The sequence below is a fragment of the Megascapheus bottae genome, chromosome 7 (assembly GCF_031878675.1).
Source record: "Megascapheus bottae isolate mThoBot1 chromosome 7, mThoBot2.hap1, whole genome shotgun sequence".
NCBI lineage: Eukaryota > Metazoa > Chordata > Mammalia > Rodentia > Geomyidae > Megascapheus > Megascapheus bottae.
In genome coordinates, this window is record NC_143515.1 from 21439244 (window position 1) to 21455348 (window position 16105).

At 37.3% G+C, this 16105-nt stretch overlaps 1 protein-coding gene across 1 annotated transcript in view; it reads left to right on the forward strand.

Moving 5' to 3' along the window:
• The window catches only part of LOC150060401 (vomeronasal type-2 receptor 116-like), a 47128-nt gene extending 41842 nt beyond the window's left edge, over positions 1–5286 (forward strand). Inside the window, exons 13-14 of the mRNA XM_090336235.1 lie at positions 1497–1620; positions 4364–5286. Of these exons, the coding sequence (XP_090192361.1) occupies positions 1497–1620; positions 4364–5286 (1047 nt within the window). The remainder of the gene's footprint in view (positions 1–1496; positions 1621–4363) is intronic.
• The last annotated feature ends 10819 nt before the right edge of the window (positions 5287–16105 follow it).

Sequence of the window (16105 nt, forward strand, 5' to 3'; positions counted from 1 at the left end):
TAAGTCTGTAGATGTAAATGTTTGTTTATTTATTTATGCAACAGTTAATAAAATACAACAAAGTTGCCAGACGCAGTGGCTCATGCCACTAATCCTAACTACTCAGGAGGCTGAGATCTGAGGATCAAGGTTCAAAGCCAGCCCAGGCACAAAAGTACCTGAGTCTCTCATCTCCAATTAACCACTAGAAAATGGGAATTGGGGCTTGGCTCAGGGTAGGTTGGTAGCCTTGAGCTGAGGAGCTCAGGAACAGTGCCCACGCCCAGTTCAATCACCATTACCCACAAAAAAGTCAACAAAGAGAGATTCAGATGAAAATATTCATACATAATTTTGTCCTTTCGTGTATCCTAAAACTTTAATCACATAAGTTCAGTCTCATATTTATATTCTGATGCATTATAAACATACACTATAAAATACAATATATGATTCTCATTTTCTAAGACACTTTTGGATATCACTCTCTTGTACCTTTATTCATTTGTACTGTATTGACTATGATTAAATGTCTCAGGAAATGTTGTAGATGATTCCTATGCCAATTATGCCCGACATCCATAGCATGTTCTATTTCTAAAAGAAATTTCCCCAGGTAGTCTCAGAAACTCAAAACTGGATTAATTACTGTCTGGGATTTATAGCATAATCTTAGTGTTACTGTCATCAGTGTAGCTGTTAATTATAAAGTTACATTTTGTGCCGATTAAAGTCTTCTTCCCAACTCTTTTAGTTATCTTGCATTACTACAAACAAGCATCTGAAAACAAAATTAATTTTATAAATGTCAAAAACTTACACTGCTCCCAGTTTTGAAGTTCTCCATCCAAAATTGAATAGCCCAAATCTTTTCACCTGTAGGGAGTTTGACACAATTTTGAGGGGCCAAAAGCCTGGGCAAAATAGTGACAACTAAAACCAATGAAGAAAGAGAGACAGAGGTAAAGAAGAGAGATAAATTCAACAGTCATTTTTGTAGAGATTACCCCAATGACCTAAAATACTTCCCACTAACTGTGTTTTCAATAATGTTTCAATAACACCTCTTAACAGTGTTTTGGGAATGATGCCTAGAAATAAGATCCTTCACATAAGGATTCAACATTTTCTTAATATTTAGGAATATTGTTTAGTTTCAAACCAATGGAATGTGAGGAGATATTAAAAATATTATAATGGATACACATTCACAGAATCACATAGAAACCTACATTGGAAAAGTTTGGGATGGTAAGGAAAAATACAAAGAAAGAAAAGTACAGGAATGTGGCATGCTGGTGTTTTTTAAAAAGTAAAAGGTGATTTTTTTTTACTGTGGTAATATTTAGCAAACATTTCAAAAAGGTGAACACTAACATAGAATTACATACCTAAGTGATACAAACATGGGGTTACTTTAGTGGAGGCATTGTGTGACCTATTGGACTCAAAGTTCTCTCCTGTGGAGATACCAACAATATGCAAAATCATGGCCAATATTTTCTTTTATCCCTCAGACTCCTCAATCTGTGTGTAGCCAGAGCTGTGGTCCAGGATTCTGGAAAATTCTACAGGAAGGAAGACCTGCATGCTGCTTCACTTGTGATTTTTGTCCAGAAGGATACATTTCCAATCAGACAGGTAAAAATCATAAACAACCATAAGATAACTCTTCCGTCTGTTTCTCACTAACAAGAAACCACAGCTATTGGAAACTTGATTACCATCACTCCCCATTCATAATCCATCCATCCTCTCAATATATCCTTGTTATTTATTAAGTTTTCATTCCTGGGGCTTGAACGCAGGAAGGGCCTAAACACTGTCCCTGAGCTTCTTTACCTCAAGGCTAGCATTGTGCAACTTGAGTCACAGCCCCACTTATGGCCTTTTCTGAGTTGTTTATTGGAAGTAAGAGTCTCATGGACTTTGCTGCCCAGACAGGATTCAAGATTATGGTCCTCAGATGTTAGCCTCCTGAGTAGGTTAGATTATAGGCATGCACCACTGGACCCAGGCTAATACATCCATTTCTACTCACTGTTATGACTCCCTTATGTGTAATGTCTTACTGGGGAGTGCTCATCATTAGATTAGTTTCAAGTGGGCACTGTTTCCACTGGCCACATTTGTTCACCACCCAGGGCTGAGTGAGAATCTCAGTGTGATATTTCACCATCATAAATCTACCCTTCATAGCTATCTCTAGGTAGTCAAAGATAAGCACAGAGCAGGTACTCCTAAATGGCCATAGAAAGATTTTATTTGGGCCCATGTCCTAAAGGCAGTGCAAGTGCTTAAGTCCAAATAATTAATATAAGACTGCTCTTTTAAATGTTATGATATAATAATAAAAAGTATGAATGCATGAAGACTTTCTAGTATCCCTAAAAATAGCTCCTTTTCGTTTTGTTTTGTTTTCTTTTTTGTTGGCCATGGTTACTGAAATCTGGACGTGTGCGCGTTCGCTGAGCTATTCACCTCAAGGCTACTGCCCTACACCTTGAGCCATGGCACCACTTCCAGTTTTCTGGTGGTTAATTGGGGATAAGATTTTCATGGACTTCAATGCTGGAGCTGACTTTGAATCACAACCCTCAGATATCAGCCTCCTTAGTAGCTAGGATTACAGATGTGAGCCACTATGCCTGACCCTAAAAATATCCTTTACCCAAGATATAAATATAATAAATTATATATCAAGATAAACTACATTATTGACAAACACAAAGTACTGGTGACCTATTGAAACTGATTTTGCTTTTCAAAATATAAAGAATAATTACTAAAATTTATGAATAAATACTGTATAATTTCTGTCATTTTAGCAGTAGTAATCATTTGGCAGAAAAGTTATCTTCAGGTATGTAAATGAACAAAATAATACCCACCAAGTTTGTGAATGGATTGAAATATCTAACAGTTTCCAGATCAAAGAGGAAGAATAGAGTTGCGATGCCAATAACCTATGCTTATAATCCTACTACCCAGAAAGCTGAGATTTAAGGATCTCAGTTTGAAGCCATTCAGCCTGGGCAGAAAAGTGAGACTCTTATCTCCAATAAACTGCCAAAAAGTCAGAAGTTGTGCCTCAGTGGTAGTCTTAAGCAAAAGAGCTCACCATACTTATAACCTGCCACTTTATAAAGGGCTAACAAATCAGGATTTGGGTTGTACAAGAATTGAAAAAATTTACAATACAATCAGTCAATTCTTAATTTCTTTTTGTTTTTGGTCAGTTTGGGGGCTTGAACTCTGGGCCTGGGCATTGTACCTGAGCTCTTCAGATGAAGTCTAAAGCTCTACCACTTGAGCCACAGTGCCACTTCCAACTTTCTGGCAGATAATTAGAGATAAGTGTCTCATGAACTTTCATGCCTAGACTGGCTTTGAACCATGATCCTCAGATCTCAGCCTCTTGACTAGCTAGGAATACAGACATGAGCCACCAGTGCCCAGCTCAATTCTTAATTTTCAAATTAAAACATCTATTATGCAAAAAGTTCTTTATGTCACCAGGTACCATGACCCATGCCTATAATCCTAGTTAATAAGAAAACTGAGATCAGGAGGACAGTGGTTCAAAAACAATCTGAAAAATTATTCCTGAGAGACAATCTCAATAAATAAAAGCCTGGATATGTTGGTGTTTGACTGTGGTCCAAGGTACACATAAACAGTAAGTAGGGGGACTGTTCTGGCAGCTGGCATATGCAAAAGAAAAAATGAGACCCTAGTCAAAAAATAATGCTATTGGGCATCAGGACAGGGCTCAAGTTGTCGAACATCATTCTAAAAAGCTCAATACCCTAGGTTCAAATCCCACTACTACCAAAGGAAGCTGGGTAACACCAATTCAACCTCAATCAAAATGGTAATATTTTTGATTCAATCAAACTAATTTCTGTGTCTATATATTTATATGGAAACACTGACAAGAGTAGTCATAAGAAGACAAAAATAAATAAACTCTACCAGACGTCAAGCTATATAAGAAAAAGAAATCAGTACAAAGTTCACAGATTTAGGTTTAAGTATTTTATCTCTGGTATATATAAGCTGAAAGCCTTGAATTTGACTTATGGGGTAAATTTTAGAAGTACAGGCATAGAAAGGTCATAACAGGAAAGAAAGTGGGGAGAAATAAGGATTGGAAAAAGCCACTTCCTGGGTGACATCACTTAGGCATACCACCCACACACCAAAGATCCCTTTGGAATGAATCTGGTTTTATTTGTAGCTGAAGAATACAGAAACTCCCTGTAATGTGTCTCACAACATATCACAAACAGTCTTTGCTTGCAATGACAATACAGAGGTGACTGGGGGCAGAAAGGAAAACTTGTTCAATTGAAATACTGATTCATTTGTTTTTTCTCCCCAGATATAGTGCAATGTCTTCCGTGCCCCACACACGAGTACCCAAACAATGAGAAAAATCGCTGCCTCCCCAAGGTCATAACTTTTCTGGCCTTGGATGATTCTATGGGGATGGCTCTAGCCTGCACAGCTCTGGTCTTCTCCCTCACCACAGCTGTGGTCTTTGGGGTCTTTGTGAAACATCATGACACCCCCATAGTCAAAGCCAATAACCGCACTCTTAGCTACATCCTGCTCATCTCCCTCCTCCTGTGCTTCCTCTGCTCCTTGCTCTTCATCGGACATCCTAACACAACTACCTGTGCCCTCCAGCAAACCATCTTTGCACTTGTATTCACTGTGGCAGTTTCCACCATTTTGGCCAAAACCATTACTGTCATCCTTGCCTTCAAAGCTATGAAACCAGGAAGAACAATGAGGTGGTTTCTGATCTCAGGAGCCCCTAATGCAGTCATTCCCATTTGCTCCTTCATCCAACTTATTCTTTGTGGGATTTGGCTGGGAACCTTTCCTCCCTTTCTTGATGTAGACACACAGGCAGAATATGGCCGCATCATCCTCATCTGCAATACAGGCTCTGTCACTGCCTTCTACTCTGTCCTTGGATACCTGGGCTCCTTGGCCCTCGGAAGCTTCACTGTGGCTTTCCTAGCAAGGAAGCTGCCTGACACATTCAATGAGGCCAAGTTCTTGACATTTAGCATGCTGCTGTTCTGTAGTGTCTGGCTCACTTTCCTCCCTGTCTACCACAGCACCAAGGGGAAGGAGATGGTAGCTGTGGAAGTCTTCTCCATCTTGGCCTCCAGTGCAGGGCTCCTTGGCTTCATCTTTGCACCCAAGTGCTACATAATTCTTCTAAGACCTGATAAGAACTCTTGGAGAGGTTTGAAGAACACAAGAGCTTTAACAGACATTCTGAAGGCCTAGGAGGTAAATCTCAAGCAGGTTTTTGCCACCACCAAAACCCCTCCAGTTGACGTTGAATATTATAAGTAAGACCAATGGATTGTTTTAGATCCCCCTACTTGTTTTTTATGGTGCACGCGAGCGCACATGAACACACTCACACACACACAGTACTAGAGCCATCATTAAAGAGTAAGACTAACTTGATTGCATCTGCAACATGATCCTGAGAAACACAATAACTCCCAGCAATGTTTCTTGGACAAACTTTTAATATTTTTATAGAATTATCTCCCATAAAAATGAAACAAAAAGGCCCAGAAAGTACCTGAAGGATTCCCTTGGCCCTGCAAACCCTGCTATGCCTTAGTGCAGAAATCCAGCCTTTTAGTCAAAGAGGAAGGTTGCCAGTTGAGAATTGTGTGAGCAGGCAGCTGTCCATACAGCAAAGCCCACTCACCCATGCCTGGGGAGGAGGTTTGTGCTAGAGGCTGAAACACTGTGGGAAGACAGCTACAATAATGTTAACAGTAATAATCTGCCACATCTTCAGCCTGTATTCTGCAGATAATGAGAGTGTAGTCTGTCCCAGACTCAAAGCCACTGAATTGACCAGGGCCTCTGGAGGGCTGAGTAGATGCCCCATAGATCAGTGCTTTGGGAGCCTGTCCTGCTGTTTACATTTATGATGCTGTAAGCATTCTGACTAGATTTGCAGTTCATCGTAGCCTTTTCTCCTACTGCTACAGCCAGGGAGCATGGAGACTGCGTTGTCACGATGTCCCTACAGGCAGCTGCAAGCAGACATGGACAGTGTTCATTCATTCATGTGCACACATTCAGACCTCATAGTAGATGCATGGAAACACACCACTTACATGCACTTTCTGATAGTATAAGTCAGCACGAATTGTGTCCATATAAGAGATAGTCATTGCCGCTTATCACAAACCATTTTTAATTTTAGTATTTTCTTGTTATTATAAAAGTGATAGAGGTGTCCATTGCATATTTAAGATGAGTACATTTCATTTTCAAACAGTGTCACCCCTCCTTAACTCTCTCCCTCCTCTCCTCATCCACAAGTTGCACAGTTCGTTTTCCACATACTATTTAGAGAATATAACTTCTGCATTTATTTACCCTTTGTTCCTCCATTTCTATGTTCCACGTTTCCCTCCCTAAGACAAATAAACAAGAACAACAATGAGAAAGGAACCATGGGCACACTGAGACAATTCTGTCCATGTAAAGATCCTCTGGATAAATACTCTGAGTGTTATAACTACTGTATTATAAACATACAACCTAAGGTACACTTGTGTGTTTCTTTGACTCATGCTATTAGGTTGCCCCAGAGAGTTTTAGAAGAGAATATATATGCATGGATGCATAGATACATATATACCTATATAAACATATGGGCCTCTATATATGTACACACATATATATATATACATATATATACATATATACACATGCATCCTTCTTTACTACTCTATGTGTGTTTTCCTCAAAACAATGACTGACTCATTAATGAATCACTACCTGGGAGAGAGTGTGGTATATTATAACCTGTTAGGTCATGCTGAAGGACATGATGGGCATTAGATGGACTTCATCGCTCCTAGCTTGAGCTTTAAGAATCTGTTTTCATGGCCAGCCTTTGTTCCTTTATAAACCTGATCTTTAGTCTCAAACATATATTTCCATACTTTGTGCTTCTTGAATCGGTTCTTGTGATGATGATGGGAGTTTTCTTCAAAGAGCTTAACAATGAAGATTTAGAGATAGAGCAGGAGCTCCATCAACTTGCTAGCCTAGACTGTGAGCAAAACAATCTTAATATAGGCAGCTTTCTTCAACATAAAAAGAAGTTATGAGTGGTCACTGAACCACAACTATGTTTTTTCAGAAACTCACAGTGTATGGGACACAAAGCAGATAAAAAATATAAGAAAGTTCATAGAAATTTGGGTCTATGAATTGTTTTATTTTGTATATTCTATGTATTTACCTAACTTGGAAAAAAAGAGAATATTTTACCAGGTTAGATCTGCTGTGGATTTGGTTTGGTATGTCCAAAAATCTCTTCTCAGAATATGTTCCTAAACTCTGGAAGCTTTATCAAATTTACATTAAAGTGTTGGTTTGAAGGTTGTGAGAGTATGTTAAAAAACAAAAATATATTAGGTCATAAGATATGGTAATAAATAAATAAATTCATACATACATAAATAAATGTGTTGCCATCCAAATATAATACTTTTCTTAATGTTTTAGGCTATGTCAAATATCAATGATTCAAATACAGTTTGGAAATGTATGCCAGTTCCATCCAGTGGACAACATGCTACTGGAAAAAATTACTCAAGACATATATTCATATTGCCAGAAGACATAAGGAAAATATGAGACAGTTCCCAGAAGTTCGAAAGTTCCTTGTCCACCACTTTTAGTGTGTAACAGACTACATATTAGGTTGGAACAGTTTTATTCACAGACCAAAGGGAACACTGCAAGAGGTAGATAAAAGGACCCAAGGGTACAGGAAAGTTGAAGCTCACTATAGAGCAGACACTCATCCTTTCTTAGTATAGGAATGCTCTGTAATGTCAATCACTCAGAATCCGTGTAAACACAATGAGGCAAACACACAAACCAGCAGCTGTATGCAGGCATCAGACATTCTCCACATGCACCATTCAATCATACTTTCTGAATTCAGTCGTCATTTGTTTTTTTGTTTTTTGTTTTTTGTTTTTTTTGTTTTTTGTTTTGCTAGTCCTGTGCTTGAGCTCAGGGCCTGAGCACTATCCTTGGACTTTCTCAAGCCTAGAAGCTCTACCACTTGAGCCTCAGTACCATTTCCAGCTTTTTTCTATGTATGTGGTTCCGAGGAATTGAACCCAGGTCTTCGTGCCTGCTAGGCAAGCACTCTACCACTAGGCCAAACTCCTGGCTCAGTAGTCATTTGTAAGAGACTCCAAGATCTTCACAATTTAAGATCTGTGGGAAACAATGGGAAGGAAGGAAGAAAGCCAGGGAAGGGAATATGGCCAGTAAGGACATACTATGTGCTACTATGTGCATACTATGGCCGCAGCTCAATCCAATGGAGAAATAGGTTAAAAAACTTTGGGGGTTTTCTTACTAAGAGTGGGGCCTCAGGTATGCATCACTATTCTCTCATGGCCACTGAGGAAATTTTGAGGGTGTTCATTCCTGCCATGGAATTCTGTTTTGTGTACAGGCAGAGGTCTCCCTCTCCTGCTTCAAGATGACAGTGAGACCCAAGGTGGCTAGTGCAGAGATACAGCCTTGCCTGATAATCTTCCTTAAAATAGTTTAGTGTTTTATATCTTTCTAGAACTAGATTCTGGCAGAATTATTTAAAGCCAGTTTCCTACAAAGCATTCACTCCTGGAAACATAGTAGGAGGATTTTCCTCAGGCATCAGTGTCATAATCTGGCTACTCCCAAATAAGAACTTCAGAGGGCCTCAACCCCAGGGAGTGGAGACTGAAAGCTCAGACAGTGCTGATTCCATGCTAATGAGCTAGGACAGGACATCCACGTTCAGGAATAGGAATGACATTTCAGATAGACAATGTATGTCCAAGTTTTATCCACATCTTAGAAACTTCTCAATGTTTACCATCCTTCACTAGCTTGACAAGAGATCCAGACTCTCTCCTGAAGATGGCCAGAGCAAAGCAGGTGTCTGGATCAGATTGATGCCCTTCCTTCTTACGTCAGAGGGAAAAAAAGAAGGTAAGGCACTACTACTTGAGCCAAAGTTAGAATCAAATATAGATAAGTTCCTTCCTCTAAGGGTCATCACTTAGGTGAAAAATTTCTGAGAGATTGAGTGACACCCTGATCTGTCAGCTATCTCAATCCATTATGATCCTTTTGATTGCTTTGTGAAAGCTCATTTCTGAAATCCTGGGTTTCCTACAGAGTTGTGTCATTAGGGGACTTTATATGAGATTTCAGAATTTCATTTTTAGCGCAAAAAGGCTTAGTGACAGTGCCCAGGCACTACAATTGGCAAAAAACAAAACAAAACAAAAAAAGCAGATATCCCTCAGTTGATGAGTGGATCAACAAAATGTGGTATTTGTACACAAATGGCATTCTATGCTGTCAGAAAGAATGACATCGACCCATTTGTTAGGCATAGACTGTGTAGTTGGATCAAAAAGCAAGATCCATCATTCTGCTGTCTTCAAGAGACACATCTTGCCCAAAAAAACATTTTTTAATTGAGAGGGTGGAATAAAGTTTACTAAGCCAATGGCCCCCATAAACAGGCTGGAGTTGCCATCCTCATATCAGATAAAATAGACTTCAAACTAAAATTAGTGAGAAAAGACAAAGAAGGTTACTACATACTAATAAAGGGATCTCTCCTCAGGAAGACATAATCATCCTAAATATATACACAACTAATCCCGGAGCCCCGAACTTCATCAAACAAACCTTACTTTCACTGAAACCATACATAGATTGAAGCACAGAGATTTACAATAGAACAAAATCTGGAGACATTAGGCCAAATCGTACAACACTAAATGTAAGGACCTCTAGGATAAGGAAACAAATGCCTGTAATGAGTGACTGTGGTCTTTAATGTACTGTCATCACTCATCTCTTTTGCCATCCCTGGTTATCTCATATTGTTACAGTTTTTCACCTTGTTGTCTGATATATTTTATATGTGCTTAATTGGTTATTTGAAATTGGATAGGGAAGGGGGAAATCAAGATAAATGGGAGGAAGGTGAGAGAGAACTGGGACTGTGTCATGAAAAGGGGTATCAATGTTTGTGAAGTTATGCACCTTCTATCTGGTGAATATAATGCATCCCTTCTATTAATCACAATAAAAAATTATTTGAAAAAAAGAAGTCACACACACACAGCCAAACCATGATGACAACAATCAGCTCTCCACTCCATTGCTTTGTTAGAAATCATGTATCTGTTCTTTGTCGATCATTTTCCTGGTGTTTTCTTTTCTGTGTGTGATGATCCTCAGGCTTCAACTCAGGATTTAGTGCCGTCCCTCACATTTTTGTGCTCAAGTCTAGCACACTAGCCTAGAGTCATATCTCCACTACTGAATTTTTCAGTGCTTAACTGGATACTAGAGTCTCACATATTATCCTACCCAGACTATTTCAAATCTCAGTCCCCATATCTCATATCATAGCTAGGATTATAGCAGTGAGCAACTGGAGCTGGATCGGTTTTCTGATTATTAAGCAATTATACAGAAAAAAAGAGTTAAATGAATAATGTAATGTATATTTCTTGAATTTCTGTGATGCCACTTTATTATTTTTTGTTTATATTTATTTCAGGCACACTGATTTAACAGTAGCTGTAAAGCAAAGAAGGAAAGTAAAGTCAGAAGTCATAATGTCTTTTAATTTTTATTTTGTGAATTCCATATTTCAAATTAGCGACAAAAACATAATATTGTTTTCCTGTTCATGAGCACAGAAGTATTTTTAATAATTTATTAACATTTATTTTACATCATATTTCAAATAACATATTTAAGAAACAACTATTCAAGTAGGGAATCTGTATACAATCACAGGAACTTAGATCTTAGAACATAATGAAAATTAGGCTGAGGATTTGTATGTTAGGGATACATAATAATCTATGAAATAAAATATTATGTCTATACAGTCATCAATTTTTATGCCTATGAAGTTGTGTTTATATTTCCAATACCATGTCCATAGCATTGGGTTTGCAAATATGGAGTCATCGTTCTCATACTATTTGGATCTAATAACCACATATTAAGGATACCATGTGCCTTTTGTTCCCTTGGTCTTGACTTATCTCAGTCAACATGATTCATTCTAGATTCATCCACTTCCCTGCAAATGCCATTATTTTATATTGTCTGTTTGCTATGTAGAATTTTATTGAATATATTTATCGTATTTTCTGTATCCATTCATCTGCAGAATGGAATGTTTCCATCTCCTGGCTATTGTGAATAGTGCAGAGACAAAAATAGCTGAGCAAGTGTCCTTATCATATCCTGGGTTATGATGTTCAGGGTAGATGCCCAGAAGTGGTATGGCGGGATTGTAGGGAAGGTCAATTTTCAGTTCTTTAAGATATCTCTACACTGCTTTCCAGAGTGGTTGAACTAGTTTACAATTCCACAAGCAGTGTAGTAGGGTTCCATTTTCTCCACAACCCCGCCAGCATCTGTCATTGTCTGAGTTCAAAATCTTGGCCATTCTTGTTGGAGTAAGGTGGTATCTTAGGGTTGTTTTTATTTGCATTTCCTTTATGACCATGCATGATGAACATTTTCTTATATGATTTTCTGCCATTTTAAACTTTTTTTGTATGTCTCCATATGTTGCCTCCAAGAGACCCACTTCAGTGCCAAAGACAGAAACAAACTCCAAGTGAAAGTATGGAAACAAATTTTCCATTCCAATGCACTGTGCAAAAAAGCAGGAGTAGCAATCTTAATCTCTGACAAAATTAACTTCTCAGTAAAATCAGTACATAAAGATAAAAATGACCACTACATATTAGTAAAAGTTACAATCCATACCCTCAATATTACAGTTATAAACATTTACTCACCCAACTCTGCTGCACACAAATATGTCAAGCAAATTCTCTGAGAATTACAGAACAACATAGACTCAAACTCAATCATAGTGGGAGACTTCAATACACCACTCTTACCAACAACAACAACGCAACAAAAGTTAAGCAGACACCATCCACTTAAATGACACCATAGCCCAGCTAGGCTTAACTGATATACACAGAGTCTTCCATCCAACGGCGAAACTTTTTATTTTTCTCAGCAGCACATGGAACACACTCCAAAATAAATCATATAATAGTTCATACAGAAAACTTAAGAAGATATAAGAGGACTGATATAATCCCATGCATTCTATTGGATCACAGTGGAATCTGATTAGTTCTGAACAATGCAGTAAAAGTCAAAAAACATTCCATCACTTGGAAGCTGAACAACACACTTCTGAATAACTCCTGGGTTACAGATCAGATCAAAGAAGAAATTGAGAACTTTCTTGAATATAATCACAATCAAGAAACATCATAAAGGAATTTATGGGATACAGCAAAGGCAGTTCCAAGGGATTTATCGCACTAGGAGCACATATTAAAAAGACAGAAGAAGAGCATGTAAATAACCTAAAAAAGAAATTAAAACACCTAGAGGAGCAAGAAAAAGTTAATTCTAAAACAACTAGAAGGACAGAAATAACAAAAATAAAATCAGAAATATCAGAGATTGAAATAAGATCTACTATACACAAAATTAATAAATAAAAATTGGTTCTTTGAAATAGTCAAAAAAAGGAGAGGGGAGACTAAAATAAGATTAGAGACCCCACAGGAACAATTACAACTGATTCCCAAGAAATTCAGTCCATAATGAATAGGTACTACCAGGACCTATATTCAAAAAAAAAACAAGAAAATCTAGTAGAAATGGATGATTTCTTAAATAAATATAGGCTACCCACACTGAACAATGAAGAAGTAAACAAATTGAACAAACCCATCTCTTACAATGAAATTGTGGAAGCAATCAGGGAAATGCCAACCAAAAAGCCAGGTCCAGATGGTATCACTGCAGAATTGTATAAGACGTTTAAAGATGAAAAGACTCCTATACCCTTGAAAGTCTTCTGAGAAATAGAAACAGAAGGAGCAATACAAAACTCATTTTATCAAGCTAATATTACTCTCATCCCCAAACCAGGGAAAGACCCAACAAAAAAAGAAAATTACAGACGGATCTCTCTAATGAACACAGATGCAAAACTCCTCAATTAAAATATTGGCCAACAGAATCCAGAAACAAATTACAAAAATCATACACTACGATCAAGTAGGCTTCATCCCACAGATGCAAGGCTGGTTTAACATTCGCAAATCAATCAATGTAATACATCACATCAATAGAGCTAAGGATAAGAATTCTATGATGATTTCTTTGGATGCAGAGAAGTCATTTGACAAAATACAACATCCATTCATGTTGAAAGCACTAGAAAAAATAGGAATGAGAGGTACATTCATCAAAATAATCAAAGCCATATATGACAAGCCTACAGCCAGTATTTTACAAATGCCATTATTTTATCTGTCTGCTCCCTATGAAGAATTCCATTCTAATATACATATATATATATATAATTCACAAGCAGTAGGGCATCTGGATTGTTTCCCTCGCCTGGCTATTGTGAACAGTGCAGAGATAAACATAGCTGAGCAGGTGTCCTTGTCATATCCTAGGTTATGATGTTCAGGATAGATGCCCAGAAGTGGTATGGTGGGAACAGAAGGAAGGTCTATTTTCATTTCGGTAAGGAACCTCCACAGCGTTTTCCAGAGACTAAACTTGTTTACATTCCCACCGTTAGTGCAATAGGGTTCCTTTTTCTCCACAACCCCACCAGCATTTGTCGGTATCCTAGTTCAGAATATTGGCCATTCTAATTGGGGTAAGGTGGTGTCTTAGGGTGGTTTTTATTTGCACTTCCTTTATGACCATGGATGGTGAGCATTTTCTCATATGCTTTTCTGCCATTTTAACCTCTTCTTTTGATAGGTCTTTCTTTAGTTCCCTTGCCCATTCAGTGATTGGTTTGTTGGGTTGAGAGGGGGATTACTTTCTTGAGTTCCCTGTAGATACTGGACATTAAGCATTTGTTTGATGTATTATTTGTACATATCTTTTCCAAGTTGGTTTGCTGTCTTTCTACTTTAGCATGTGGAGCACAGAAGTGTTTTTAAATAGTTATGTCTCGTTAAATCATAAGTGGATATTTCTCTATTCAGTGTGTTCTCACAGACTTTACAAAGTTATTATTTCCAAAAATTTATTTTATAATTCTCTATATGTTGCTACAAAGTCCATCAGCAAATAAAAATTCACTTCTTTATTTCTCAGATTAATGTCTTTTATTTCTTGCTTCATGGAATTTGGATGGGGACATCCTGAATAAGTTTGTAATGCTAGAAGATGAGAAAAAATGGTATCATCTCTGAGTATGATACTTATCCTAGATTTTAACATAGGCTTTAAACCACTAAGATATTTTTCCATTATTTCTATCTTGCTTAGACATGAGTAGTTTTTAAATGATCATGAATAGATTTTGACTTTTAGAAATATTCTCAACAACCTTACTCATAAAATCTCATTCCTAATCATGTTAGAATTGTGAATTATATGGAGCAACATAGAATATTTTAAAATCATCTAATTTTAAAATGGCTGTCCATAGGTGTAATATATGTAACTGCTAAAAATGCAGTGCTTGAGAGAAGGAAGTAGGAGAAAAGAAGGACGAAGAAGAGGAAAAGGAAAACAAGATGAAATTTCCCTTGCTTAAGACAAATTTTGACAATGTGACAAAGAAAAAACAAGTTATTCAGAGGAAGTTGTCAAGTTATCTGAAATAAGATCCACAACACTATTGTGTGAATATTGAAGATAGTCCTTAAATGCCTGTGTGTCAAGAAAAATAGTTTACATTTGACCTCACAGCAGGTACCCAGCTGCACCCATTTGATCTCTTACATCCAAAAACATAATAGCTACTTTCATTAAGAAAAGGAGGGGTTTTTTTTGCCAGGCAAGGTGGCTTATGCCTGGAATCCTCCTTACTCAGGAGGCTGAGACTTGAGGATTGCGGTTCATAGCCAGCCCCGGGAACCTCAAAGAGGTGAGACTCTTATCTCCTCCATTTAATCTCTAGAAAATGGGAACTGGGGCCGTGGCTCAAGGATGGGTTGGTAGCCATGAGCTGAAGAGCTCAGGGATAGCACTCAGGCCCAGAGTTCAAGCCCCATGAACCCACCCACCCCAAGAAAAGAAAACAAAAGAAAAAAGAGAGAAAAAAAGAAAAGGAGGTTTTTTTTTAATTAAAATCTTTTTAGAGTTGTATCTCTTTGCAGCTTTTTCATATTCAAACCCTGTGAGCTATACATAAATATATTTGTATATGCTCATTGGCTATTTTATGTCTTCTTTTCAGAAATATCTATAAAAGTCTATTTTTTGACTTTTAGTTATTTTTCATTAGTGTGTTTCTAAGCTTCTTATATCTTCTAGTTATCTTCTCAGATGCAGAGTTTGCAAATACTTCCAACAATTCTGTGGAATGTCACTCACTCTGATGATTGTTTCATGTGCAGATGTTTTAAATCTAATTACATTTGTCCTATTGCTTTTGCATCTTGTAGTTCTGATGTTTTCCACCAAATTCTTTTTCAATTTCCTTTTCATTGTCCTAAAGTATAATCTCTGTTTTCTTCCATAGTTTCATATTATTAGGTCTTATACTTAAGTCTTTTTTTTTACAGTGGAATTTATTTTATTTTTTTAAAATATTTTCATTGTAATTAATAAAAGGGTTACATGATATTTGCCAGATAGAAGGGGCATTAATTCATGTACATTGATACCCTTTCACATGTCTTGGTACCCATTACCCTCCTCACCCCCCCACCCGTCTTGGTTTTCCCCCCTTCCCTATCAAATTTCAAATAACCAGATACAAATAAATTCAATATATCAGATAACAAAGTGAAATATTGTAACAATATGCATTTAAATTGGTTTTTGTTAGTAGGGGAAGATGATAATCCTAATTCATTCTTCTGTATCTAACCACCATTTATTGATAAGCTTGTTCTTTTTCCAATGAATACTTTTCCAAAAATAGATTATCTCTAAATATGTGGTCTTATTTCTATCCCTTTGACCCATTGTTCTATGTGTCTATTTTATACTAATG